This window comes from Nicotiana tabacum, chromosome 15 (assembly GCF_000715075.1).
Source record: "Nicotiana tabacum cultivar K326 chromosome 15, ASM71507v2, whole genome shotgun sequence".
In the NCBI taxonomy this organism is placed as follows: domain Eukaryota; kingdom Viridiplantae; phylum Streptophyta; class Magnoliopsida; order Solanales; family Solanaceae; genus Nicotiana; species Nicotiana tabacum.
In genome coordinates, this window is record NC_134094.1 from 80125821 (window position 1) to 80152573 (window position 26753).

Consider the following 26753-nt stretch of genomic DNA (forward strand, 5'->3'; position numbering starts at 1 on the left):
TGACTTCATCGGTACCAAATATCGGCATCGACAGGAGTTGATTATTTTTCTGGTTAATGCATAAGAGGGAGAACCATATAATAGTGGAGATATCAATAAGAATGCCAAGAGTCACTCTCGTAAGAAGAGGCGTAACTTGTTGAATTACGTCACGCCTGAGAAGTTGCATTTTTTTTTCTTCTAATTGTTTACTTTAACTTAAAACCCCCAAAAAAAAAAAAGAATCATGGATCAAAAGGGCCTGATGTGGTAGCTTCTTTTTTTTTTCTTTTTCTTTTCCTTTATTTCATTTTTAAAATGTTTGAATGAAACAAAATATCTTCGATGTTTTTCAATGACCATTACATACCGATCCTCGGCTTCTAAATTATCGCCCTGCCATTGCTGTGGGAAATTTTGCAGGATCAGTGAACATAGTTTGGACATCATGACGAGTACAACAAGTGTTTATTTTTTGATGGAGCAACCAAAATGTCCACCTTTCTTTTGTAGGGAATTTGATTCTCGACACTGCACTCAGCAAGCTAGTATTTTGAAGACGAAAACTGCCCGTGACTAAGAAAGAGTCCACACACACCACAATGTATCTTCGTTGTTCTGTCTCTTCCTTCCTTTTTCCCTTCTTTCATCTTTCTTTGCCTGTAAGAAAATAAAGATGCCAAGAAGTCATCAATCCATATCCAAGAAACAGTGACGGCCGAGGGTCTACTATATAGAAGCTAAAGCAAATTTAAGAGACTTCCCTTTCGTCAAATCTTACCTTCATTCTTGGCAAAAGGGAAAATCCATGTCCTTGAGATTTATGAATTATATGATACAATGGTGAAAAAATCAAGGCTGCTTGTTCGACATTGATGTGCACATGGAAATATGAAATAAGGAGCAAAAAAAACTACATCTCCGGGCATAAGGTCCAGAATGAATGAGATGGCAAACTCAGCCTACAGGTGGACAGTTTGTCACCAAAACAACTTGAATAATCTGTACTCTGCCTATCAAAATGCCAAATCAAATATTTGCTTGTAGTCATCCACAAAGTGTACATCAAGGCCTTCCTTGACATTAGGAGCAAGCTCGTCAAAATCTCTGCGATTGGCTGAAGGGAATATTATAGTTTTCACATCACTTCTTCGCGCTGCTATGGCTTTCTCCTTGACCTATTATTGAACCAAAAGGTAAAGCTTTTGTAAAATCAAGAAAGGAACCCAACACTGGTTGGGTCAAAAAGAAAAGACCACTCTTATTATGCTTACATGCGCATGCATGTAACACATACAGACACAGGAAATAATTAAAGCATAAAGAACATTAAAGACAAAATCAACGAAAAATAAAAAGAAAACATGATAGATGATCAGACACAAAAGCTGCATGAAATTATAAGGAGAGGTGTAAGAATTGTTAACATACCCCGCCGATAGGAAGAATTTTGCCAGTTAGCGTGACTTCCCCTGTCATTGCCAGGTCCTTTTTAACAGGCTTTTTCATGGCAAGAGACAACAAGGACGTTATCATAGTACAACCAGCACTAGGGCCATCCTTGGGGGTAGCACCTGCAGGAACATGAAGATGAAGCTTACTATTTGCAAAGAATTGGTTATCAGGCTCCTTTTCCAGCAAAATGGTCCTGGCAACCGTATGGGCAATTTGGGCACTTTCTTTCATAACGTCGCCTAGTTGTCCTGTTACATTGAGAGCCCCTTTCCCTTCTCCTTGCTCCACCAGAGATGTTTCTATATAGAGTGTTGAGCCACCCATTGAAGTCCAAGCAAGACCCATCACAACTCCAACTGGTGTCTGATCGTATATGCGCTCCGCATGGAAAACAGGTTTGCCAACATAATCAGCTAGGTTTGGCGAGTCAACAACCACTTTATTTACTGTTTTACTCGCTTCACTTTCTGTTGCTTTCTCAGTTTCTTGAGTATCCTGTTAAGATCACAACCACTCAGAACCAAAATTCAGTTGCAAGGACACAATAGCATTAAATTAAACGCAGATAAATATGTAAACATAAAATCATGCAATGTCAAGGAAAATATAAGGACGTTATTCATTAGCAGCTTAACATCAAACATATCAAAATGTGTGTGCGCGCGCTAGATTATAACAAGTGAGTTAACATTTGGCACAACTTCTTAAAACAAATTTGACTATCAAGTCTAATTAGCCAGACTAAAGAAACCCCTCCATCCCAAAGAATTTGATTTTAACTGATTACAGTGTATGATAACAACAACAACCCAATATAATCCCACTAGTGGGGTCTGGGGAGGGTAGTGTGTACGCAGACCTTACCCCTACCCTGAGGTAGAGAGGTTGTATCCGATAGACCCTCGGCTCCCTCCCTCCAAGAACTCACCACCTTGCTCTTGGGGTGACTCGAACTCACAACCTCTTGGTTGGAAGTGGAGGGTGCTCACCACTAGAGCAACCCACTCTTGTCTTACAGTCTGATATAAATGCAAATTATGCATAGATACCTTTTTAAGATACAGGGGGGACTTAGCGTAGAAAATGAATACCAAGCGCTTCCCTTGCTTGTTCTTAGTTAACATTTCAAAAGAAAGTGCTTCCCCTGCTTGTTTGGTGTTATATTGCCAGATAAATGATTTCTTACATTCATTTGTTAACCATATTTAATCCAACATGTGACAGTAAGACAAGTTGTAAAAAGACACTTCTGTGCCTACAAAACTACCTATTACACTGCATCTTGTATTTTTATTTTGAGCATAGATAAAACTTAGAAGCATTAAAATACATTGTAGCATACATAGTTACAACTGGCAAGAATCACCTGAAGTACTAAACATTATAATTTTGCTTTTTAATGTTTTTCATTTACCTGTAAACAAGCATCTTCATTAGCAGATTTCTGTGTTTGATTCACTGGTGCTCCCTGTGCTTCAGCTTCAGCATTATTTTCAGAGGCCTTGTCATCATTGCTACCGTTTGCGGACTCAGCTCCAGCTTGAATTTCTTCCTTAGACTTGATTTCGTCTGATAGATGGATAGATTCTGCTTCTACCTCACCTACCTCTGCATTCTGAGGCTCAATCTCTCCATCTTCCCTGACAAGCTTTAGAGCTATCTGAAAAGCAAGAACAGGATGTGCAAAGTATCAGAGCATGAAAACGATTCAAAGTGTTCGTATTGGATTTCATGAAATAACCATCAGTTTTCATCAAAAGTTGACTAGGTACGAGACTCGAGACAATTTCATCATAGATGTATTATACAAAAGAGGACAGGTCACAGAACCTTGCGATAAATCTTTTCAATCTGCTTCTGCAGATTGCGTACACCAGCTTCTCTGCAGTAATTTTCTATTAAAGCAAGAAGAGCTGAATTGGTCACTTCAACCTGAAATAAAGAATTCATGAAGCCAATAAAATTAGCTTATTGCAAGTAACGCTTCAGTGTAACTTGTGAAATATTTAGAAAAACAACATCAAGGCATCAATTGAAAGTCTTCCTATAACCACATATACTAACTGCCAGGATGGTTATACGTGTTGAAATATTTAAACCAAACATCAACCATTCAAGGCTTTGAATTGCAATCAATTGCTAACATAAATCATGCACACTTAATTTTCCGGCTTGATATCACATCTCTGCATCTGAGAAACGGCCCTCAGCATGTTAAAAGCCTGAGAGACAGAGAGATGACATATACATGGGCTCAAACGTTGCATCTCTTCAACTTGATTACATATCAACTCGAGTAATTTTACAGGAGCATTAGGGAGTTAACATTTCCCGAGAAATGGTACCCAAAGCTCTACCCTCGTCCTGTCATACATTTGCCATTAGATAAGCATAACGCCACTACTATGTCATGAAAAAGTACCAACAGCCTACAAGATACTTCAAAAATTAGAACTGCTCCTATCCGCTATGGAGGGCCAAAACAAACCAAAGTAGCCATCAGCCCTCCCACATATCAACTTATTAACTTCTGACACCCATATTTAGGGTGTTTTTTCCCGGAAAAGTGGAAAACGTTAATTATTAGAGTATATATGCACAGTAAATGACACCACATGACACCACAGAGTTAGATGAGGTCAAATGTCATTTTGATGCCCTTAATCAGTAAGTCTTCAGCTCCCTTTTCTTCACCAGAGATCCATATGGCATGTAACTCAACTGAAGATCACATTAGAGAGCTAAATATAAGGTTCTCCGAATTCCACGGATCTCATCTTTAAGGCTGTGGGAGAACATGTTTACTGCAGACATATTATAACTTAAGCTCACTCAATAGACATTGTCAAGTGTTTTTTGGAGTCATCACCACAATCTTGGCATCGTATGATGATTCCTTGTACAGTAATAAAAAATTCACTACTGTGTAACAAACTAGTCTAGTTTCTCTTTTACACGATGGTCAAATTGAAGTCAACAGCAAAAACACCAAAACACTTGGCATATTTTAAACATCCATCCTGCTTTAGTTCACGCCCCGCTCAAATCTGTTAGACAATACCATCCAGCAACCCCACCCACCAGGCACATGTATCCCTACCACTAAGAAACTCATTATACCTCCATTTACTAATAGAGATTGGCGACTACCACGACAGAACCACCTTCAATTGCGTTTATACTCCCAGCAAAGTGTGGCACAGTGGTTGTGTTAATGATGCACGAGCACATTGGCTAGCATAGGCAGTCACAGTTTGGCTCGGTCAAGCAAACATTCCTCAAAGAGAAAGCAGCACTTGAGAGGATATATACAGCAATGTGGACTCGTTCAGTTGTTTATGTGAACCACTTAAATACTTCTTGAAAAGGATAGTGATGGAAGAGTTTGTATTAAACTTTATAATCCATTAGCTTTGGAGGCAAGTATATTCTAAATGTAGAGGCTTAAGATGAAAATGATATCAATACATCAAACAGTATATTTTCTAGGAAATATTAAAGCATATGGCAAAAAACCTATAATGAGATTTACTGCGATTTTTTCCTTTAGCCATGTTCTATATGGAAGGGTGTAAAGAGCTTGATCCCCTGAATGTTCCAATCATATGTTTTATTCCATAAACTTCTAACTGAATAAAGCTTTTCACATTTTACTTTAAGAAGTTACATTCTTGCCCAATCATGTTTCGAACATTTTCCCGACAGACCAATGTCTGCTTCTGAATGTCAAAAATTGGGAGCGGAAAAAATACAAAACTATTCACCCGATAATGAATATGCACAGGAGATAATGAAAGAGATGCAACTAGAGATGTTTCTATAAGACATACCTGCTCAGGCTTGATCCCACATGTTTCACGAGTAGCTTTCTCCAAATAATCCCTGGCTATGTGCATTTTCTCATCCGTAATGTAACCAGCAATTGAAATTACTTCCATTCTATCCAAAAGAGGATTAGGTATCATTTCTACAACATTGGCTGTGCAGACAAACAAAACCTGCAGCCGCAAAAAGGAAAATGATCGACCTCAAATTATGCACTCAAAAAATTGATAAATGTGCAGATGTCATTCTCGTATAAACTACAGTGGAATAGGTAACTGTATTAAGCAAAGAGGATAGAAAACACTGAAGGTGCCAAAGCTCGATTTTTTCAAATTTTAGAAGTACATTAAAACCTAGAGGTTGGATTTTATAATTTCTTCAGGTTCATATATAACTCAACATCCATAACAGGGCTTTGATATAGCCTCCCTCCCCATAACCAAGTCAGACCCAAAATACTACCAAAATAATCGAAAGATGCTATCTTCTTTTGACAAAGCCCTTTGGAAATATAACACAAATATTTACCATTATGAAAAGACATAGGAACACACAGTAAATTATCACATTAAAGGACAAAATAAATGAAATTGTATGCGAATATACCCATCAACCTTCTCTCTGTAGCCATGTTGATTTGCTGAAGTTTGATATAATAAAATGAAATAGTATCGATAACTGTCATATTTGAATTATGGGCCAAATTCTTTAATCAATAGGTAAACTAACACTCAACACTCAAAGTCTATCGCTCCAATTATCGGTAACTCCAAGAGGTATAAAACCATATCCCTCATCAGTAAAGCCATCAAAGATAATATGAACAGACAGTAGGAAAACTCAATGCATCAACCTTTTTCCTATTGAATGATCACCAAAACCAATGCCAATGAAACCTAGTTTTTTCTCAAGTATCAAGAGAACAACATTCTACTTACACTAATCATATTACAGTCATAATGACAGAGACAAAGGTAACACAGACGTGAAATAAAATACTTCCAGATAACCTTCCATTATGGACAATAAAAGAAACAGGCTCAGTCACGAAACCTTTTCCAAACTTAACTAAGGTAAGAGACGAAAGAGAACATCAATCAGTAAAGAAAAAGGGGGGGAAATCAAAAGGTGAAAAAGCAAAATGATAGTAGATATTTGCAAGATTTTTAATATCACATTAGTCCCCATTCATCAAATGATGTTAGAGGGCATTTCATAAGGGCCAATCAACAGCCACAATAATTTGATAAGTGCTCCAGAAAACAACTACCTTTGATAAGTCAATAGGAACATCAAGATAATGATCCAAGAAATTTGCATTCTGTTCTGGATCAAGAAGCTCCAACATAGCACTTGCTGGATCACCAGCATGTCCTCTTCCCAACTGCCATAGAAGAAAAAATACAAGGCTATTATTAAACTGATCGATAAACACTTTCTTCAAACATTTAGATTGCAGAGGAAATCCAAGCAAAAACATAATATGTTCAGGCTCAAGATTCTTCCAGTGGTCATATACAGAAAAACGAGATTAAATGGTGAAAAAGAAGTTAGACTTCCTCTCATAGTCAAAGCCATACAATTGAAGCATGAACTCACAAACCATAAAATACCTTGTCAATTTCGTCTATCAAAACAAGAGGATTAGCGGTTCCCACACTTTTTAAACATTGCACCATCTTCCCCGGCATGGCACCGATATAAGTTCGTCGATGTCCCTTGAAGTGTATCCCAAAGTTAGTCATGAAAGTTCAAGATTCTGTGCGCCACAAAACAACTCTGTTTTAGCTGGCCAGATATTCCCATTACCTTTATTTCAGCAACATCAGACAGCCCTCCAACAGAAAATCGGTAAAATTTGCGGTTCAATGCACGTGCAATTGAACGACCTATACTGGTTTTGCCCACCCCAGGAGGGCCAGAGAGGCATATGATTTTCCCTGTTCAAACAAAAATAAGCAATGAGTCTGTTTCTAGTTCCTGACTCAGATTCAAAATTAAACTGAGATAAATCAGGTGAAGCCGCACATATGAAAGACAGTGCCAGTGTATAATTGGGATTAATATTATCATTTGAACCTAATATTGTCCTAGCTATGATGCAATTCACATTTTTCTAGAGTTAACCTTTGTCTTTGGATTATATTGTTAACTTTCATTCAACCTGTTTTTTTCTCAACACTTCATAGTTTCCAAAGATTATCCTCAACAAACAACTACATCTCAAGTTCAATGTCCCAAAGATATACAAGTACAACTGGTGGTGAAAGTAAGTTATCAATCGAATACCACACAGCGAGTGCCCAATCATGGACAGCACAAAATCAGAATGTAAGAAGAACACCAACAAACTATGGCCCAAGGTGCAGCAGTTTAATTCACATTAGTTGCTTTTCAAGGGAAGAAATTAAGCTCAAGATATATTTCTTTACTCCACAGATAATCACAAGAAAACATTGGAGGAACTCTAGACTGACACAAAAAGTATTACCTAAGTTTGACCAATAAATATTTCTCAAATTCCCTAAAATGTTCACTTCTTTCCGTTTACTCGTTTCAATTTGATGTCAATAAAGTATTTGGGAACCATAAATCTCATGTTCTATGGATATATTTTCCATTGGTCCATTATAATGTTATGACAATGGACAGTAAGGAGATGGCTGGATCATTTTCCGTTCTTTTAATATGATTATGGCTGAACCTTATAAAATAGGATTTTTTTTAATAAAAATGAGGGTTATTATTTTTAAAAAAAGGCATTTACCAACCTTGCGAGGTTCCTCTGAGTTTTCCCACAGCTATAAATTCCAAGATCCTTTCCTTAACATCGGTTAACCCATAGTGGTCTTCATCAAGAATTTGTTCTGCCCGTAGTACATCAAAGTTTTCATCACTGCATTTGGATCATAAAAAGAAAACTTCAGGAACCAATGCAATACACCCAGGGCAGAGAACAAAACTATAAAGCCAACACCACCACCATCAGCAGCAAACAACACGAACTACGGCAAATCAAGCCCCCATCTTAAGGAGCTCATCATAAGTACAATCCTAGTTTTGCTGCTCTCATGAGATCCTGGTCTAAACTCATACATTGGGATGTCAAGTAAGCATCCTCAAAGCCAGAAGCATGACATGTAAGAACCCAAAATAAGGAACTGGAGGAGAAAGAAAAGTTAAAGACAAATGGATATTACTCGATAGATATTTAGGCAAGTCACATCACTAGGCAGTAAGGTTAACTTGGAAGCAGCAAATTTCAGAGAATAACATTTTTATTTCTCGCTGGACTGTTTAGCCAGCTTCTCAAACAGATTCCTCTAGTACAGCTAGCCAAGGATAAGGATAACATCAGTTGGGTTGAACCCAAGACAATGTAAGGCAGAATCGATAGACAACAAACCTGTAATTACCCCATGGCAAGGCAGTCAACCAATCAAGATAATTACGTGTTACGTTAAATTCACTGGAACTAGCTTCCAACAGTTGCAGTTTTGTCAGTTCTTCTTCAATAACTTGCATAACATGTACTGGTATTTTTTCTTTATTAGGCTCCAATCTTTCCCTGAACTTTGCTGCAGTAATAAACAAATATAGTGTCACACCATTAGATGTAATAAAAAAGGGAACAAAAAACTGCAGGTTTTCGTTAGTATTGACCAGAAAAATCGAAGCCCTTAAAGCAAACCTAATAATTAGGCAGTTTCTTCTCAATTTCAACACCAAAACCAGGTCTACCAAAACAATGTTACAACACGCAGCTTAACTCTATTTTTGTGAAAATTATAGAGAAAAAACAATGAGAACCGCGTTTTAGGGTTTGCAGTAATGTCTATTATCACCAAAACCTGGAAGAAGCACCTTCATAAGCATTACACTCCTCAACAGGAGCAAAGGGGAGAAGAAAGAGTACATGACAGAAAAAGCAAGTAGGCTTCTAATAAGGAAGTGCATTGAAAAGGGAAACAGGACAGAGTTCAAGAGAAAAAGAAACATTGGAGGAGGAAGATAAATCTGAATCATGAGCAGTCCATAACTTGAATAAACAACAATGCAGTGCTAACAATGTGGCCTTCCAGTAAATCCATGTTGATTTAGTGCCACATTACCAAATATGGTAGACAGTAACCTTTCGGAAATTGAAGTTGAAGGATTCCAGTATTGTCTTATTAAGTGCTTTAGTGAAAACACAAAGAGCCCCCTATAGGTACAATGTATTCTTATCTGTCAAAAGTTTGGTATGTCTCAAATAGCTTTAGAAAGCATGTCAATAAAGTTGGTTGGACCGTGTACAAAGAAAATTCAACCTTCAATTTCCTATCTGTAAAGCCAATTATCGCCTGAATGCTATTCATGCTTCTAGTGAAGATTTTCAATGGTAAACAGGAGATCAATCAGCCACCATAAAACTGTTACAACAGAAAGGGCAAAACGTATTGCAAATGGCCTTTTCTATGCTACTGCTACATGGAATTTTTCCAGGGCCAACATAAGATGTTTCATTGGCCAGATGGGAAAACACGTCTGGCCGTAATAAATCCAAAAAGAACATTATTCATTTCAGTAGTAATTAAGAGACAACGAACCAGAAAGAGCTGTCTTGTCATCAGTCTCCAAACCTAGTTCCTGCATTAAGCCAATCAAAATCACGTCATAAGGAAGCACTTTTTTTTCAAATCAACTCTTTGTTTAAACTGTGAATCAAACATAAGAATCAGAAGCTTAACATATATATTATCTAGGAATAAACATATGTAAGTACTAAGTTTAAGGATGATAACACAAAAAAAGCTGCACATAATCCACATGCCTTCTTTATGGCCTTTAATTGTTCATTCAACAAATAACGGCGTTGCTCTCCACTTATTTTTTCTTCAATTGCTCTTGCTATTGATTCCTGCAGACAACAGAAAAGACGTAAAATGCTAAATGCATGCATAGCACCTATTTAAAGTTCAGGTATGCGTCTTGATGTGCATTTACCTGAATCTTACTAATCTCCATTTCTTTCTTCACTAGCTCCAGGGTAAGCTGTAGCCGCTTATGCACCTGATGCAGGTATTATGGTGTTAGCTATGAAACAAGCGGGAAACATTCATTTTATCTCATGCACACACTATATTCTGATCCCTGAGCAGACAAAAGGCTCAGTTCGATGAAAATCATGAAATAACCATTGTAATGCAAGTTTATGATTCTTACGAGGAAATACAAAATATTGCTAGCTGTTCTAAACTGAATATTTCCCTTTCTAATTTTCCCAAAATAAGTAGCTCCACTTGAACAAACTGACAATTTCTTTTTATGAAGTGGTGAACAAACTGATAACTTTTTTAGATTCCTAATTTTTCGAGCAAGAGTACCAATGAGAAGCCATTTTACCCATCAGCAAGAAATGAAGCTTTACCGCTAATACGCTTTGATCCTCCTTTTTTTTAACTTTCAACCATTTTCCTTTTCAGAGCAGGGAAGCACTGACCAAACATATATTTTTTTTTTGTTACAATAGGAAGCAAATGGCAAGGAAAAATTCTTAGATCTACCTCCTAGTAATAAAACCTCGCTCTCTTCCAGAGTGGTTAGAACTCACAATACTGGTAAACCTCTCTCTTTGAGGTTTGGATTGAAAAAGGCACACATACAGAAAATATTATGTACTCCCTCCGTTTAAATTTAGATGAGGTAGTTTGACTTGGCAGGAAGTTTAAGAGGAAAAAAGACTTCTGAAACTTGTGGACTTAAAAGCTTAAGGGGTAAAAGCTTTGTGGGGGCATAACATTTGTGTGGTTATAAAAACTTCTCACTAAGGGTAAATGGGTAAAATGAAAAGTTTAAAGTTGAATTATTTTCAATTGTAGAAATGTGTCATTCTTTTTGGAACGGATTAAGAAGGAAAGTGTGTCATCTAAATTGAAACAGAGGGAATATCTAACTTCTTGAACCACGGACTTACATCTAGCTCTTCAAGCACTTGCTGGCATTGTAGCTTGTTGGCTCCAGATATTGCTGCTCCAAAATCTGCTAACCTTGCATAATTGAAATCACCAATATGCTGCAACTTCAAGAAGTTAGAATGTTGAATGATGACAGACAGTTATGCGCATGCAATCTTACTAATTACTTATTATTTGCAAATTCATACCAAAAAGAGGAACAAACTAACCTTGAAGCGTCTCAATGATCTAGTCTTCATTAAGTACAATAGAACAATGAGGCGTCGTTACAATGCTCGCAATGTAATTGATCCAATTAGTTTGGACAACATCGATGATGCTAATGAATGGCTAATTGGAGTCCCGGAAGATCATGCAAATGAAGAAGTATTTGAGGAAACTTCTGATTTCACTTGGGGTGATGTTGCGGAGGCGCGTGGAATTGGGGAGAAAATTTATGGTTTGAGGGGGAGTACCTCAATTTCAAGCTCACAGAGGAAGGGAAAAGAAGCAGTTACTTCATTTCTAGTTGATGTAGAAGAAGAAGTTGAAGAAGATGACGAGCAATATAATAATGATAGTGGAATACAAGAATTTGACAATCTTGAAGAAGAATATGATGCTCATTTTGTGCTTTAATTGATGCTACTCTTTAGTTTTTACATTGAAGTATTGAACATTTGCTTACAGTTACATGTGTTGTCTATGCATTATTTATTTTAATATCTTTTTAAACCGCTTCACTTCAAAAAAGCGAGCGCTTCGCTTCTCGCTTCTCGCTTTAAGCGAAAAGGGGCTTATCGCTTTTCCTCGCTTCAGGCTCTTCACAACACTGTCATAGTCTGAAGATTCCCAATCCCACTGCTTTGTATTCAACAACTTCAGTTAGCTTGAAAGAATGGAGTCTAGTCTACCCTGTACTTCAAAAGAGTTCCACAGCTTTTCACCATTTCATTGAATCTCTCAACACCCAACCACCAGCTTTCAAACTTGAAGTAAGATTTTAAACTTCCCCATCTCCGCATTGAAAAGAAACGGGAGTACAATCAGAAAATACACTGGGGAGTACTGCTTGCCTTTTGTTCTTTAATTCCTCAGCCCATTTAGCCGGGAAAAAAATCTATCCAATCTTGAAGAGTTTTCCTGATTATTACCCTTTGTCCAAGTAAAAGGAGCCCCATTAAGATTAGAATCTACAAGCTTCTAATGATCTATAAAATTAGAGAAGTCCATCATAGCCCTAGTGAGTTTATTGTTGTTCTTTCTTTTTGCTATGAATCTATTAGTGTTAAAATCTCTATACACCACCCAAGGCCCTGCACAAATGCCTTAGATGCTACTATCTCCCACCAGCGTTCTTGTTTCTCCAACTTGCAGTGTGATTCATACACCCCTGTGAGGTGCCAGGAGAAATTCTGTGATAATGAGGAAATTTTGCGAGTGATAGTATACATCCCTTGTTGATAGTTTCTCTTGTCCAAACATTCTTTTCCCACATCACCAATATTTTCCCTTTCCTGTCGTTGGACTCCAAACAACACTTGAGATGGGTCTGACCACATTTGTTTAACTAGTATTTCCACACCCCCTTCTAAGTTCGTCTTTGAAAGCAATAAATATTTGCCTTCAATTTATGGATTAACTTTTTATCACCTTTATCTTTTCCCTGTCATTCAACCCCCTAATATTCCAAGTGAGAATATTCAGCTTCATGGGTACCTAGTGTTTGTGATCCCCCTTCCCATCATTGATCCGAGCTCCCCATAATTCACATTAAAAAACAGTTTTTGGAGCTCCTTTATACCTATCACTTTTGGAATTGTGAATCTGGACATGGTAGCTTCATTTCTCTTATGCCTTCTCCTGTCAAGCTTCGTGAACAGAGCTAGACCCTCAATCTCACATTCACAAAAATTCAATCCATATTGTTTGCTCATCTTTGTAACATTATTATGCAGCCATAAGAAAGCTTGAGTAGCCTCTTCGATAAGCCATGGTTTAGTTCTTTCAAATTCAAAAAACTATCTGATTTTGGTCAGCCTCTTTCGATTGTACGAAGAAAGAGTTTTCTTAATCTTGAATGACAATTTTTGTGTAATCAGCTGCATGTGAGTTCTGTGAAATTTGTGGCAGACTAGGGCTTTCCTGCTCTTTCATCGGTTTGCCGATCATGGTGTTGTGAAAGGAGTCTAAAATGTATCATGTTTCAGACAAATTAATGACATTAATCTCCACTAAAAGAGTATCAAAACTGAGACCCTAAAGGTTCATGGCTAAAAGACCAAGCCCCTTATTGAAAATAAAGGTTGACTCATCTGAGCCTATATCTATTATTTTTTATGACCCAAAAGTTATGTTAAGCTTCCAAACATCATGACATAAGTGGCCCAATTCTGGAGCCCTTTCCTTTACTACTGACCCATTCTACCTTAAGACCTTTCCACGTGCCACTCCCACATCTGTCCACACTTTTTTAGAATTTGAAATATTGTTCCCAACCCCCACATGACCGATCTTTTCTACGGTAGCAGGCCTATCTCAAACTTCATCATAGTACCTAGCAGGTCCATCTTCTTCTCCATTTCGTCGATTGGAGATAATTGTTACCAACGCTACACTCCAAACATGTAATTTATAAAGAAAACCCTTCTTCTCCACTTCTAGGGTTTTCGAAATCTTCTCCATCTGCCTCCTCTCCTTGATCGAAGCCCATCTAGGATGATTTCTTAGAGTTGTCTTTTTTTCAATTTCCAGCCAACCCCCACAAATATCGCCACGCTTTGAAGACTTGATAACCCCTCTGAAATTGGTCGAAAGGAGTAATGTCTCTTACTCCAATTACTAGTGTACCAATAACTTGGAGGGACACAAATGCTTCCCTTAGAAGTATTCAGTAAGTCCCTATCCCTTTATCCCTCCACTCCCACTTCTTCAGCAAAACATGCCACAATATTATCTTTTGATTTTGACACTATTCATAACAATCAGTAGCATCTTTTTAGAAATTCAGCAGAGAGAGAATTAGGTATTGTATAAACTTCCTAGCTCCAAATACATCTTATACAGTTGTTCAGTTGTATAAACTTCCTAGCGTCTCTTTAGAAATATGTATAACAATATGTATACAGTTGGTTCAGAGAACATTTATGACCTTCCATTTCCTAGCAGTCTTGACATCTTTAATTAGTCTCCTCTTTCAGCAGGGCATCAACTATAAGGCAGAGAATCTAGTCATGGATTTGATTACCACCAACACGAACATAATTTTCCATTAAAAAGAATGGCATGAAATGCCTAACTTAGGGCATGATCTAAGTTTAACACAATCCACCGGCATTGTGGAGCTTCACACAATAGTGTGGGCTAGAATATCAAAAGGCAATGCATTTTGAGAGAGTAAATTTTTTTTTTTTGGAGTTATCACCAAATCAAACAATTAGGACTTAACATTTAGAAAGAAATGACTAACACCTGGATATAAGTTTGAACGTGATCCTTCCAGAGAGAACTTGTCTTCAAAACATCCCTTAGGGTTGATAGAACTTCAAAAGATGTCGCCTTTATAACATCGTCATCCTTGTTGTACGGCTGTTCCTGCAACATAATTAAGAAAGCAAATTTTAGAAACAATTTCAAAACTGAACATCAAGCTTTATGAGTTTATCATTGCTGGGTAGAAAGAATGCACAAGAAACTGAGGCATGCCTTGAGATGATCAACTTTCACTGTAAGGGGTTCCTCACTGACCTGCAAATGAATGTCACTGTTTCAGTCCTCAAGGTGTTACTCTTGTACATTTCACAAAATGGGTTATTGAGACGGAAAAAGAACAACATGGTGAATAAAGTAAGGAAATCTGATAGTGAACATTCAAGTGTGACAAATCTACTGCATAGTCATCAAATTGTTACACTAGTATATTGAAGAAATTGTTTATTGAAACAAAAGAAATGACTACATAAGGAAATCTGACTGCAAACATCCAACAACAAACAAACCCAGTGTAATCGTGCAGGTGGGGTCCAAGAAAGGTACTGTGTACGCAGACCTTACCCTACCATGTGAAGGTAGAGAGGTAAACATCCAACAGTAAGTATAGTATAATAGGAGAATTATTACTGAGGAGCTCAGGGGATGAGAGATTTAAGTCCAATAGAAGAGGATAAGAGGTCCTCAATCACAAAATAAAACGAAAAAATAAGAAGACATAAGACCCTCCAGTGGCTAAGTAAGCCCATTAATGGCTGACCATGCATGAGTACTCCAGCTTTACAGCTAAAGCCAAGAATACGACTCTATACCAAATTACAGCCCAAATATATAGGATTCTATTCAAACTTTTATGTGTTTTAATATATGTTTAAGCCTCCGGGGCTTTTGTCTAGTGGTAAGAGTACAGCCCGTGATATGTAGGTTGGGTGCACATCACAGTTCGTGCCGTGGCGCAAACAAAAGCCTAGTATTTAGGTGGACAATGGTAGAATGGTGAGCCCATTATCCACTGAGTTTCAAACCGTGAGCCACTTACCCTCAGATTTCTAGGTTATCAAAAGTCTAGGATTTCATTCAAACCAAATGCATCAGCAATCAAACAGATGCAAAACTAGCACATCATAGAAGAAACTCAATTGCTTTTCTCTTCTACAACCCCGAAGTGCAATAAGAAAGACATTCCTATGACTTTGCAGGAAACCAGTTGTCCAAAAATTATTACAAAATCAGTGCTACTTTCTCTTGCAAACAAGCAATCAAGAATAACTAAAAGAGGGTTTCATTCTATTGATAACACGTCATAACCAACTGGGGAAAACAGCTCATTTAGCCTCAAATTGCAATAGACCTCTATCGCTTGACAATGCAGCTGCTCAGTTATATGAAGCCAAAGGGGAAGGACTCGGTGTTGGGACACAAAAGGTAGGAAAGAGAGAAAAATATACAAGTGCAATGAACCCAAGATGTCAATTGGGCAGTCTCAAAATCAGGAGATGATGGATATGTAGATGAAAAATAGAACTAAATAGGACAAAAAGAAAACATATGGAGCTGCTTATAACCAAAAAATAAAGCAGACAACTACTTACCACCTCTGCCATACGTATCCGCCTGTGACCAATAAGAATAACCTGGTCGTCTTTAATACTTGTTATCTGGCTCATCATAAGTTGCATCAACCTTGATCAGAAACTTCTTCAATAAAGTTAAAGCAACAGAATAACACAAGGAACAACAAGATGTACCTGAGCAAGTGTACCAACTTCATGAAGACGGTTCAACATGTCTTTTCCTTTAAGCTCATAGATGTTTTTTTCTGTATCTGAGGCAGACACAACATTAGGATCAGTCCCTTGCTCATCTTTCATAAGGAAAGCGCCAGCATAAGGTGCTTGCCTTTTTCGACTTTCCAGCAAGGCTGCTAATACCTTGGGATCCTGCAGTGAAATTTATGGATTATGTGGAGCCTCAGATCAATTTGTTGCATGCCATTACAGCAGAATTTATATTTTTCTGGAAACTACCAAATGAGGCTAAAGAATATTACAATTGAGCAACAGACGCTCTCCTAATTGAAGGTTTTAGCTTTTCAAGCTTACAACTTCAGCCAAGAACTTTCCATCAATTAAAGTAGCATTGTTAAAGCTGAATGCTGGTTTTATAGACTTAAGAGGAAATAGGCTCCAAAACACTAGCTGAAACAGTATCAACTCTCAGAAAGTTGACAGTAATTTTACTCTTAATGTTTAAAGCTTATATCTATTCTATTTCAAAAATCACGAAGACTAACTAAGACATAGTTTAACCCATTCTAGACAAGGTACCATACCTTCACATAGATATGCATATAAAACCCTGGAAATAACGGTCTGTGTGGAAGTGGCAGTGCTAGAACCTGCACCAAGAAAACAACATGCATCATTATAAATTATATAGAATTAAAAAAGTACAGCCCACACAGACTTTATGTTATTTTTAGCATGATAAATGACATAAAGCCCTTAATTGCAAGTCTTACAGGTAAATCTTATCCAAAGATAAAACTATAACCAACCAAGAAGGCAAGAAATGGGTCGCACCCATAAATCTTACAAACAGATGAATTATGAGCAAATAAGAAGCCTCCAAGAAACAGTGTTTTCTTTGCATTCGTTCAGTATCTCTCTTTTTTTAGGGAAGGCTGATAAATACCATTTTTACACTGATCCTGCAACAACTAGCAAAAACTGAAATACACATATGAATCAAACTTCTTTTCAAAGAAAAATGAGATACTAGGGCAATCCTATTACTTAAACCGCGCATGTATTTTCCAATGCTTTACTTCTTAAATAACCTAGAAGCTGTTGATTAAATTGAAACTAAAGCATGAAGTAACCCTCTCTAGGCCTCCAAATATAGGATGAAGTGTTAAAAGTTAACATCCATCAAGGTGCCTTCTGTACGGCCAGAAGTAAGAGGCATAACTGGTTGAATGCTGACTTTGAGAAGAGCATATGGGAAGGAGAGTATTCTAATTACAATGTTAATTTGACAAGCAAAAAAAAAAAAAATCTTTTGCTGAACAATGTGAATCACCAGCTTCTTGCAGGTGAGAAATCATTCAAAATCATTAGGAACTTTCTGAAGCTTCAGTCTTGACATAGAGTTGATCAATTTGCCTCTGCAAGGTAGGAGTTACATATGGTCCAGAGAGAAACAAGGCAGGAAGTACTCAAGGATCGACGGGTTTCTAATATCAGGAGATTTCAAAGAAACAATCTCAACCAATACGGATGGTTCAACTGACAATGTGCCCAAGACACAATCACAATCTTCTTGCTAATGGGATTCTTTGTAAAAAAAATACTCCATTTTAATCTGAAAATTGTGAGACAATAGAAGAAGCAGATGAAAAGATAAGTTGATGAATACTTATTACATAATACATGACACTTAATTTTCAGGTGTGAAAAGCACAATAATCTTTGATGTTGGACTAACTTAACACTAACATTCTACTAACTAACATTACCATTGTATTATGTGTCCTTGAACTCAAGGTAAGAAGAAGTGAAGAACACCTTGAGTTTGCTTTTTCTGGAAAACACGGAATAGTGAACAATAGTCGTAATAGTAAAGCGTCACCTAGAAAGTGAACAGTTCAAAACGAGATCAGTCACCAGAACTCAATGTGCATGAAGCGGAAAAAAACCACTGTAGCACACAGACACCCCATCCCACCCCTTCACCACCACCATGAACCATGAATCCTAGGATTCCACCACCACCATCCGAGAGCCAACCCTGTCGCGACACTACCCCAGAAAGAATCGCCGGGATCTGACACCCCACGCGCCGGCACGTGACGCCTTTTCAGGCCAGATCCCAACTTTTTTCCTTCAGACAGCCTCTTCGCGAGGCTATTCCGACCTCACCCATCCATCAACCTCCAACTTCCGACCACTTTTGCTATTTTTCGGCGACGGAGGTGTCTTTTTCCGGCCAGATTTCACTCCCTCTCACTTTCCCTTCTTCAGTCAGTCTCCTTGCGAGGCTCTTGGTTTAGCTATGACGGACTCTACAGAGAGAAGCTCCTACTTCTCCCTAGAATCTAGAAAATTAGAAAGCATGTCTTTTAGCAAAGCTGCATCTTGGCCAGCCCTCGAACTTGGGGGAAGATGCCAGCGAAAGCTTGACGTAGGGCAGGAGCCACACTTCTCGCTGTCCGAGGAGCACACTCTCAGGCGTAAAGGTTTCTTGAACTCTTGTTTGATTGGGTCTTTCTCCAAATGGGTTGGTTCTCCAGAAACTGTTAGGAACTGGACAGCAGAGGCATGGAACGTCAAGGACGGGCTGAAAATATCGAAACTGGGTGACACGCAATATCTCTTTCGATTTGTCGACGAGTCTCAAGCTTCAGAAATTCTTGTCATAGGAAACAGGTGGTTTGATGGGAATTTCTTAAAGTTAGACAGATGGGTGGAGCACGATGGGTGTCTCGACCCTCGTTTCACTGGCGAAACATTGGTGGTCAACATGGTGGGTCTCCCGGTGCATCTCTGGCGTCTTGACCTATTCAAGAAGGTTGGGGAAATCTGTGGGGGTTTCATTGATGTCACTTGCAGCTTGCACGATCTCTCGCGAGTAAGGGTTGTGGTGAGGAAAGGGGGCAGAATCCCTGTCTCCACTGTGGCGGAAGATGGCTACTTGAGCTACAGGGTTTGGTTGAGCCCTGAATTTCGCCCCGTCTTTATGCCTGTGATTTTGGCGGAAGAAAAGGAAAGGTCAAATAGAAGGGAGGGAAGGGGAAATCAGTTTCTGAAGGGAGGGGAGGGCTCACCGGATCAGTGGACTAAGCTGGAATCAGACGGTAGATCGAGAAGTGACGGGAGGTTTGAACTTGGGAGAAGAAGACAAAATTTTAACAGGAGGAAAAGACGTGAATGGGATAGTGATGCGTCCTCTTTTAACTATCATAGGGTCGGGCAAGATTTCAGCAAGCATAGGTCTGGGCCTCTACACATGGGCCCAGCAACTTTTCCCAATTCTATTAGAATCGATCCAAAAGGGCCCAAATTATATCAAGCGACGTCCGATAAGGCGCCTAAACATATGGGAGCAAGTCACTCCTCCTCCTTCTGCCAATGATGCCTCAAACAGTGCTATACCAAACACTAGAGACTTGTGCTCCTCTTCAGCCACTGTTCCAGGGGCAGCACCGGCAAAAGCTAGCGGTGTTATTCCACGGCCCCCCGCCTCTGATGGACCCAGCTCCATCGCCCCCTCATCTCCCACTGTGCTTAGATGTGCTGAGGTTACAATACAATCTCCTCCAAGAGAGGCATTAATTCCTGAGGTTGGTGCCTCTCAACGAAACGACGTGATCCACCCGACACCCAGAGTTCCTACTACTAGCAATGCTATGGTCTTGCATTCCTCCGGTAGGGGCAAGGAAAAGGTAATTACAGAAGACGCATGTCCAATTTCGTCACGGATTGGAGAAGTGGACATGTCCTTATGGATGGAGGATAAACTATTAAACTTTGGGAAGTTCTTAGGTGTTTCTTTTGAAGGGAAGGAAGAAAGGGTGCTGGAACTGTTGAGGGAGATTGAGCAACAACCTTGTTACGAAGGCGCGGGGAGGGAGTTGGGTAAAGGTGTTAATCAAAATAAAATAGGGGATGTAGTGGTGTATCAGAGAAGGGGTCGAGTGTGTGACATGGAGAAAGGGACCTCGTCAAGGGGGGTGGGGAAATGGGGGCTATTGTTGCTTATGGAAGTTAAGATCCTTTCATGGAATGTCAGGGGATGAATGACCCAAACAAAAGGGCCATCATCAAAGTGGGAGTTAAGGAGTGGGGTGCCAACCTAGTTTGTTTTCAAGAGACCAAAATGGAAGTTTTGTCGGATGCGATCGTGAGAAGTGTCTGGGGGGTTGTTGGGTGAAATATGACTGGGTCCCTGCAGCAGGAAGTGCCAGGGGTATTCTACTTATGTGGGATGATAGAAGTTTGGAGGTAAAGGAGATTAGGAAGGGAGCTTTCTCTTTGGCAGCTCTCGTCAAAGATAGAGTGAGTGGGGTGGAGTGGAGATTTGGGGGAGTGTATGGGCCGGTAGGGGAAGAGTCCAAAGTGTCTTTCTGGGAGGAACTTGCTAATATTATGGGGGAATGGGACATTCCATGGGTTCTAGGGGGAGACTTTAACACAATTAGATTCCCGGAGGAGAGATTAGGGTGCAATTTGATTTCGACGGCCATGGAGGAGTTTTCTGACTTCATCAATGATCACTTTTTCATTGATCTTCCTCTGTCAGGGGAAAGGTTTACTTGGACCAGGGCGGAGGATTCAAACTCAAGGTCCAGACTCGATAGATTTTTGATATCGTCCTCCTGGGATGAGCTGGTACCGAATGTGTTGCAAATCCCTTTACCTAGGCTGACTTCGGATCACTTGCCTATCTTGCTAGATGGATGCAGAGGGAGGGGGGTCCGTGCTCCCTTCCGGTTCGAGAACATGTGGTTGAAAGTGCCAGGATTTTGTGACAAAGTGAAAGAATGGTGGACCAACTACGGGGTATCAGGGTCACCCTCATTCCGTCTGTTGAAGAAACTCAAATTGCTCAAGGGAGATATTATTAGGTGGAACAAGGAGGTCTTCGGGAGGGTGAAGGTCAAAATGAGGGAGCTTATGCATGAATTGGGGGAATTAGAGAGCGGGGAAGGGGCGAGAGAGCTAGATGAATCTGAGAAAGTGAGATTGAGGGAGGTTAAGAGTGAAATAGTCGAGCTAGCAATAGCTCAGGAGACTAGTTGGCGACAAAAATCAAGGGCGCTCTGGTTAAAGGAGGGGGATTCGAATACTAAGTTTTTTCACAGGGTTGCGATTGCAAATCGAAGGAGAAACTTCATAGAGTCCTTAGTTGTAGATGGGGTGAGGATCGAGGGTGAGGAGGAGGTAAACGGGACGATAGTGGGGTTTTATGAGAACTTATATAAAGAGGAAGTTAGTTGGAGGCCTACTTTGGGGGGAATAGAGTTCAACCACATAGGGGAGGGAGACAATGAGTGGCTAGAAAGAGCTTTCGAGGAGGAGGAGGTGCACGATGCTGTGTCGAGCTGTGCTGGTGATAAGGCCCCTGGGCCTGATGGTTTCTCCTTGGCCTTCTTCCAGCTCTGTTGGGACACTGTTAAGGGGGAGTTGATAGAAGCCATCGAATACTTCCACGTGAATGGTGCTTTCGAGAGAAGCATCAATGCTTCTTTTATTACCATTGTGCCTAAGAAAGAAGGTGCATCTTGTATCAGAGACTATAGGCCTATCAGTCTAGTGGGGAGCATTTACAAGATTATTTCTAAAGTGCTCTCTAACAGACTAAAGAAGGTTCTTGACGTGTCTGTTTCGTCCTCCCAGAATGCGTTTGTGGAAGGTAGGCAGATCCTGGATGCTGCTCTGGTGGCAAATGAACTTGTAGACTCCAAAAGGAAAAATAGAGAATCCGGATTACTGTGCAAGTTGGACCTTGAGAAGGCTTTGATCATGTCAATTGGGAGTTCCTGGACTTCATTATGAAACGGATGGGGTTTGGGGAAAGATGGAGGGGATGGATCAAGTTTTGCATTTCATCAGTCAGATTCTCTGTCCTGGTTAATGGTAGCTCGTGTGGTTTCTTTGGCAGCTCCAGGGGGCTTAGGAAAGGTGACCCCTTATCCCCATGCTATTCATTTTAGTGATGGATGCTCTGAGTAAAATGATGGATCGTGCAGCGAGTGGAGGCTTCTTGAGAGGTTTCTCAGCTCCGATCGAGGTGCTCAGTGCCCGAAGGGTCTCTCATTTGCTTTTTGCGGATGACACCCTAGTTTTCTGTGATGCCGATATGGATCAGTTGACCTGCCTGAAGCAGCTACTGCAGTGATTTCAGATAGTATCAGGACTCAAAATCAACCTCAGCAAGTGTGAGATTTTCCCGGTGGATGAGGTTGCTAACATTGATGCTTTGTCTCATGTTCTCGGATGCAAGATGGGCTCTCTCCCCACTACCTACCTGGGTCTACCATTGGGTGCTTTGCAAAAGGATACTACTGTTTGGAATCCAGTCATTGAAAGGGTTGAAAAACGATTAGCAGGCTGGCAGAAACGGTATTTGTCAAAAGACGGTAAGGAAGTGCTTATTAAAAGCACTTTGTCAAGTATCCCTACCTATTACTTATCCCTGTTGCAAGCACCTGTGAGCATCACAGAAAAACTGGAGCGGCTTCAAAGGGATTTTCTCTGGGATGCGGCAGATGGAACTAGAAAGTTTCATCTAGTGAATTGGCAGACAATCACTTCCCCAAAGAAGTGGGGTGGACTTGGAGTAAAAGATCTCAGGGTATTCAACAGAGCTTTGCTGGGGAAGTGGCTGTGGAGATTCGGGGTAGAAGAGCATGCTCTATGGAGGGAGGTCATAGCAGAAAAGTACGATTCCACGGGAGGGGGTTGGAGGACCAAGGCAATCACAGCACTGTTCGGGTGTGGCATGTGGAGGAACATCATGAAGAACTGGGAAGCTTTCTATGGCAACATCACTTACAAGGTGGGTGATGGAAGGAGAATCAGCTTTTGGAATCACAGGTGGTGTGGAGAGGCTACTCTGAGGGTCTTTTTCCCCCACGTCTTCAGAGTTTCAAACCAGAAGGAATTGATGGTCCAACAAATTCGCAAGGAGCATGAAGGGGGATAGTATGGGACCTCTCTTTTAGAAGGAACATGCAAGATTGGGAGATTGCGGAGCTCCAAAATTTGTTGGCACTGCTATACGGGCAAGATATGCCCCATCCATCTTATGATTCTTGGAGATGGGGGTTGCGTGATGATGGCTTGTTCACCGTAAAGTCCTTCTACCAGAGTATGTTGGTGAGACAGGAAGCTACTTTCCCATACTCATCGATCTGGATTCCTAAGGCGCCCACGAAGGTGTGCTTCTTTGCATGGCTAGCAGCGAGGGAAGTGATCTTGACATCTGAAAATCTGTGAAAGAGAGGAATTACACATGTTAGTTGGTGCTACATGTGTAAAAGCTCAGGGGAAGAAGTTGATCATCTTATGATGCGTTGCCTTGTGTCCTGGGGTTTATGGAGGGCAATCCTGAATCTTTTTGGTGTTCAATGGGTGATGCCAAACACTGTAAAGGAAATGCTATATAGCTGGGCCAATTTCCGTAGAAGAAGCAAGCAAAAGGCGTGGAAGTTCGTCCCGTTAGCTTTCATGTGGTTAGTCTGGGGAGAGAGAAATAAGAGAGTTTTTGAGGGGATTGAGTCTCCGTTTTCACATCTTAAGAATAGTCTTTTATCTTTGATCGCTTAATGGTGCACACATGTAGCCCCTACTTGCGTAGAAGATTGGGCGTCATTTGTAGAGAATCATGTTCTGATGTAAATTCTCTACTTTTTGTATACTTCTTGTATGCGGGAGTTTTTTTTTTCTCCCTTTTGATTAATACAATTTACCTTATCAAAAAAAAAAGGGAACCGATTCTCAATGACCAGAGAGAACGCGATACCACGAATATCAAGACCATCATTGGTGTGGCGTAAGGTGGCAGCTAATGTGGCTCAAATTGGCGGCTAAACAGTGACTGGAGTAGCAATGGAATAGCGTCCAAAATAGTATCTGGAACAATAATCATAATACTGGCCTGAAAGATGGTAGAAAACTCATTGGAAGAATGGCCAAAATAGTAATTTTACACTGTAAATGGGACATGGTTGGAATGGTGGCAGAAACTCACTGGAAGAATGGTCAAAAAGGAGGAATTTTATAGCTAAAAAGATGACTGAGAAAGAGGCATGATACTGTCAAACGGTCTACGGAAATAGGGATGAGGTTAAAGATCACCAAAAGCGGAAAGAATAGTGAAAAAGTTGACCAATCGGGTAGCATAGGCTGCCCCTTATTAAGATCACCAAGGGTATGTGATACAATCTGAGAAAATCTAACAATCAAATAGAAAAGACACATCTATGTGTAGGTGAGAAATACATAAATTTTATGATATCTTTCCAATGAGACTAATTTAACACTACTAAGATAACACACATTAACATTTGAACAAGAACAAGTGCATTGCCGAAAATCCAAGCTGTGTGATTGGGAAAAAACTTGAAATTACTTAGAGCTGATCATAGATGATGAAAATGGAGAGGTATATGCTTGAGTGGAGATGGAGATGAAAGAATTGTTGGAAAAATCGAAACCTTTAGAAATCATTAGGTGAAGCAAAAGAGATGATTGCAAATGAATTACCCCTAATGGAAGACTTGATTAAGGAGTTGGCGGATTGTGCCTTAGTGGAGGAAGTATCAACAACAACAACATACCCAGTCTTATCCCACCCCGTGGAGTCTGGGGAGGGTAGTGTGTACGCAGACCTTACCCCTACCTTGTGATGAAAGAGAGGTTGTTTCCAATAGACCCTCGGCTCAGGAAAGCATAAGCACCACATTAATGAAAATATAGACAAGAAGGGATAGTACCAAAAAGCCATATAAAAGCAGAATAAATAGTGGAGGAGATATCAAGGAAGCAAAAATCAATAACATTGTGGTTGAAGGAGGGGTACTGAAATACCACATTTTTTCATTGAAAGGGTAATGCTAATTGAAGCTACATTGCTACAATAGCATTAAAAGAGTTGCTCACTGATGTGAGGCTCTCTGATGATCCTAAGAAGATTCAGGACAAGAAATCTTTAAAAAGACGACTAGATTATAAAAATTTGTCAATTCTCATTTCATTAAAATACTAATGCTAATTGAAGCTACAATAACATTACAAGTGTTGGTCATCGATGTGAGGTGTCTGAGGATCCTAAGAAGATTGATATCGAGATTCTTTAATACTACGGCCTGATTTTAAAAAAGTCTACAATACTATTCTTTCATCTCAAACGGAATGGCTGGGTTCAAAATATGAGGATCGAAGCATCTAATAATAAAACCATTCTTTTAGAGACAAAGAGGGTATCAAAAGCCTCTCTTTGGAAAAATAAAATGTTGACCTTCACAGCATTATATCAAGTCAAGGTCGGGAAGGTCTTTTAGTAAAGAATGATTGAGTGTACGAATCTACGAGAAATATAATCTTGGTGATCCACCTTTTTTATATCCTAGAAAGTTAACTTCTTAAACAACCATCCCTTTCGATTGCCGAAATCTTAACAGAGTGTTGCAACCACAATGCCAACCACAAAGATTAGAAATTTCATCATCAGCGTCCATGTTTGCATCCATATGTACAAATTTGTATAATAATGAATAAAATCATATCACAACTACCCAAAGAAGACATAAAACCAGCACTAACAACAGAAGGAACTCACTTAATATCTTCTTTTTTGGTGCACAAGCAGACATGGCCACACCGTTATAACAAAAAGTTAACATCTTTTCTTAAGGAGTCATTTAGCAGTTATCAAATATTAGCATAAAATGTACTTATATAATGATGGAGCAGGAAAATACATAATTATGCACCAAATTATGTTAGTTAATAATGATGAAGTGATAAATTGAACTGAGAATGTACATTAGTTAACAAAAGTCATACAATTTATTTTAAAGACACGTCTAAATCTATCGGTGCGGGTGCAAAGAATTATTTTGAACTAACCGTAAGGCAATCTTCAGGCTTAAAAACAGTGGGAACCATAGCAGCCGAAGCCTTAGAATCAGCATCTCCACCTTCCTCGGCCGGCTTGGCTTCGGATGCAGCAGCCTCGGAATTCGATTCGGACCCATCAGTAGAATCCGAACAAAAGAATCGTCGAGACAAATAAGGGACCCTGCGATTCGAACTTCTTAGCGAACCTAAAACCCGAAGCAAGGGCGTATTCGAGTCAGTGCCACGGCGAACTTGAGGGGTAAATGCCGTTGTGACGGCGTGGAAACGATTCTGCAGACATGAGGATGTAAGAGCCTTCAACATTATTGCAAAAATTGATGGGAAAACGAGGGTTGGCTGACTATTTGGTGTACTAGTTTCGGCTAGTTAAAGTAGGGGGGCTCAGAACCGCCATTGATGAGCTTACGGGAGGAAGCCGTTTTCT

The 26753-nt window shown here is 39.7% G+C and overlaps 1 protein-coding gene across 2 annotated transcripts; it reads right to left on the reverse strand.

Annotated features, from left to right (window-relative positions):
• Positions 1 to 228: 228 nt before the first annotated feature.
• On the reverse strand, positions 229 to 26753 carry LOC107796400 (lon protease homolog, mitochondrial). 2 transcript variants are annotated; one of them, XM_075230912.1, is made up of 22 exons: positions 26318 to 26733; positions 17017 to 17082; positions 16584 to 16624; positions 16433 to 16509; positions 16277 to 16342; positions 14901 to 14942; positions 14667 to 14789; positions 11216 to 11314; positions 10246 to 10311; positions 10073 to 10159; positions 9849 to 9888; positions 8666 to 8837; positions 8031 to 8155; positions 7069 to 7199; positions 6873 to 6977; positions 6530 to 6643; positions 5265 to 5432; positions 3265 to 3366; positions 2849 to 3094; positions 1411 to 1929; positions 761 to 1157; positions 229 to 639 (listed from the first exon to the last, which is right to left on the reverse strand). In XM_075230912.1, exons 4-21 carry the CDS (start codon positions 16469 to 16471, stop codon positions 996 to 998), a joined length of 2406 nt encoding a protein of 801 aa, XP_075087013.1. In that variant the 5' UTR covers positions 16472 to 16509; positions 16584 to 16624; positions 17017 to 17082; positions 26318 to 26733; the 3' UTR covers positions 229 to 639; positions 761 to 995. The 2 variants fall into 2 exon arrangements, with proteins under 2 accessions (XP_075087013.1, XP_016474640.2); XM_016619154.2 differs by having other exon boundaries at positions 16433 to 16624; positions 26318 to 26753.